At 59.5% G+C, this 3,141-nt stretch overlaps 1 protein-coding gene across 1 annotated transcript; it reads right to left on the reverse strand.

Annotated features, from left to right (window-relative positions):
- Positions 1-850: 850 nt before the first annotated feature.
- LOC117313338 (macrophage-expressed gene 1 protein-like) lies at positions 851-2,789 on the reverse strand. The gene is made up of 2 exons (XM_073809441.1): positions 1,947-2,789; positions 851-1,786 (listed from the first exon to the last, which is right to left on the reverse strand). The coding sequence occupies exons 1-2, from the start codon at positions 2,787-2,789 to the stop codon at positions 851-853; spliced, it is 1,779 nt and encodes a 592-aa protein (XP_073665542.1).
- Between the last annotated feature and the right edge of the window lie 352 nt (positions 2,790-3,141).

Consider the following 3,141-nt stretch of genomic DNA (forward strand, 5'->3'; position numbering starts at 1 on the left):
TTTTTGCTGTCATTAAAAAAATTTTGCTGATTACAACTTAATTCATTTCATCATCCACAAGTAGGTCAGGTCCTATTTGGAAAACAAAAAACAAAAAGACCCTCTGAGTTAAACCAAGCCCAAGAGGAAACTTTTTGGGTTCAAGGCAATGATTCTGGGAAAACAAATGGACAGAATGAATTTTATAACAGTTACAAAAAAAAAAAATTCTAACTTCAAAGCTACATAATATGTCCTGGGGTCAATGCTGATACTGTCTCCCCTGTTCGCCCACCCCTCCAGCAGAGAACACCAGGAATAGAGCTGTATTTGAACAAAGTTGGGTTTATTGGCTCCTTGCAACAAGGGAGGCGCCCAACATGGGAGCACACCAAGGAGAATGGGGCGCCTCTCAGCAAGAGGGCGTTAGGGAGAGGTTGCTACAGGACTTGAGCTTGGGCTAGGTGATTTGGAGGCAGGCTTGAGGAAGTACAGTTTAGTCCTGGTAACTTCAGGAAGTGGGGCCAGTTCTATGATTAGGTATCTTACATCTTTTTACCTAGGCAGTAGAAGAAACAGAAGGGGCTAGAGCTCTGACTAGCAATGATGCAGCAGTCCTGTTTTGTTAAAGTCGAGACAGAATTCTTGTCGTTCTGTACGCATTCAGACTGAGCTGGGCTCTCAGTGGTTTCTGTGGCCCCATAGGCCCTCTGTTCCTCTGTCAGGATGGCTTCCTGCAGTCTCCTGTAAGCCCCTTTCTTATAGAACCCGAAGCCACAGCTTACCCCCAGAGCAAGAGCCACCAAGGCCACCGTGGCACCCACCCAGAAGCCAACAATGGCCCCCACGCTGGGTCCCCAGCCAGCCTGGCTCAAGAGCTTGGCAGACAGGCATGGGTCATTAATATTGGCCGCTGCCAGCGGTCAGAGCCTTGCAGCCTCGCCCAGCCCTGCTGACCACTGGAGTCAACCAGGACAGACAGCCTGGGGGTGCTGCTTCTGTCGAGCAACGGGGGACGGGGAATAAATGGGGGCATCCGAACAGCTGCCTGCTGCTGGTCCAAGAGGACCCCAGCCCTGAGGCAGCAGAGGATTTGGCAGCCATGGCTGAGGTAAGCCTGGTGTTGGCTGTACCCTGCTGGGCATTTCATGGGGAAATCCGTGGGGCTGTCCTGGTAGAACACCTCCTTCATGAGCCCAGGGCTCTGGCCCTTCACAAGGCCAGCCAAGGGGTTGCCCGCCTGGCAGCTGAAGAAACCCCCAAAGGGGACTGCCTGGGCTGTACCCAGCTCTGAGTCGCTACTGACACAGACCTTGTGGTCGCCAAAGAGTGTCAGTGGGTAGAAGTGGGAGGGGCAAGCCTGGGACCCAGTGAGCGGGTTTGGGTTGCCTGGGCTATACAGGCCTCCAAAGAGGAGGCCCGCAGTGGTGGGCAGGGAGGCCCCCGAGGGCGCGCACCAGGAGGCAGCCAGGCGCACGGCATTCCGATGCTCATGGATAGCGCACACCGTCGAGCAGCATCGGAAGAAGAGCCGGCACCTTCGGCAGTGCTGCCGGCACTCAGGACCGGCCTCGCTCCACGTCTTCAGCCCGCCGCTCCGGGCGCAGGCCGTGTAGTTGGCCGGGCAAGAGGCTTTGCCGGTGAGCGGGTTCGGGATGTGATAGGCCCGGCAGAGGTGATCGGCACGCCGCCCGGACACGGCCTCGCATTCCTGGAAGACACCGCCGAAGCTGAAGTTGGCGCGGCAGCGGCCTCCGCGAGAACCATCGTCCACATTGGCCTGGGGGTCGAAGACGGGAGCCCCAAGCTTCAAGCATCCGGGACGCGTGTTGACCGCGTAGTAGCGGTGGATGGCCCAGCGCACGCGCGGCCGCCCCCCAGCGCACGCGCGGCCGCCACCCGGGCCTCTGGGAGCTCGGGCAGCGTCTCCAGCTGGAGCAGCACCGGCAGGGGCGGGCCCGACCTACCGATGGCCGCCAGCCGGTTGCCGATGCCCTCCTGCCATTTCGGTAGGGTGATGCCCGGGTAGAAGGGCACGCCACCGTGGCTGTGCATCTTGGAGGCCACCGGGTTCCGCCCGAGGTTCTGGAGAAGCCGGCTCTGCACCTGCAGGAAACCCCATCCCCAGCGTTGACCGCGTGGAAGAACAAGGCCGAGGCGGCGAACGTGATGTTGATCTTGTCTCGGGCTTCGCTGTCCACCAGCTCCCGCCTCACCTGGTATTCCTGCACCAAGGCAGCCCCGGCCTCCACGTCGGTGAGAACGTGCGTGCCGTACCTAAGCACAAGCATCTCCGCCAGGTATTTGGCCTCCCGGGTCTGGTTGTTCTCCAGGTGGTCGCTGAGGGTCAGCAGATGTCGCAGAAAGTCGGGCTGGAAGTCGGGGTTCTCCGGGGCCTTCACAGAGTAGATAACATGGCGGATCTGCACCCTGGTCGTGACCGTCTGGTACTCCAGGCTGTACTTCCCGACGTTCCGGCAGTCCACGGAGAGCTTACCATTGAGGTCGGGGAGGAAGGAGAGCTCAGCGTTGATGGAGGCGGCCCAGGTGTCAGTGTAGTTGACCCGGTGGTCGATGAGCTCCGTGCGGGTCTCCACGATACTCTCCCGCCGCGGGACCACCTGCACGCGGTCTGGGATGAGGTACTCGCCGTCCTCGGTGGTGAGGCACTGCAAATAGTCTCTCCTGAGCACCTGCCCCAGCTCGACGTTGCGCAGGTTGTCCCAGCCACCTCCTGGCAGCGCCCCCAGCACGGACACATTCAGGGTCTGCCTGCAGCCTTGGAAGCCCGGCGCCCTCTGTTCCCCCATCACACCGCACCTGGCCAAGAGGAGGACCAGCAAGGGCGCAAGGTAAGGCACAGGGCCATGGCTGGAGGAGAGCTTCGCCTGGGCAGCCTGCTGCGCCTTAGCTCCTCCAGGGTTGGGGTCGCAGAGGGGGAATTCTCAGCCTGGGAGCTGATGCTAATTAAGCCTCAAGGCAGTGACTCAGCCCACCTCAAGCCCCTCCCAGGTTCCTCTCCTGAAGTCTTCAGAGGAAAGAATGGCAGGCAGGTCTCCTATCAGAAGCACCAAGGGGAGTGAAGCTAATTCCAGGCTTTGGGTCCGGGAAGAGTAAATTAGAGTGGCGAATTGCCCGAAGGCCCTCTTGAATTCATCTCTG

Source organism: Tursiops truncatus, chromosome 8 (assembly GCF_011762595.2).
Source record: "Tursiops truncatus isolate mTurTru1 chromosome 8, mTurTru1.mat.Y, whole genome shotgun sequence".
Classification (NCBI taxonomy): domain Eukaryota; kingdom Metazoa; phylum Chordata; class Mammalia; order Artiodactyla; family Delphinidae; genus Tursiops; species Tursiops truncatus.

Bases quoted from the DNA above. Each gene is read 5' to 3' on its own strand.
- LOC117313338 (XM_073809441.1), bottom strand. From the start codon at position 2,789: ATGGGGGAACAGAGGGCGCCGGGCTTCCAAGGCTGCAGGCAGACCCTG. The intron at 1,787-1,946 runs GTAGGTCGGGCC...GGATGCTTGAAG, and splicing joins CAACCGGCTGGCGGCCATCG to CTTGGGGCTCCCGTCTTCGA.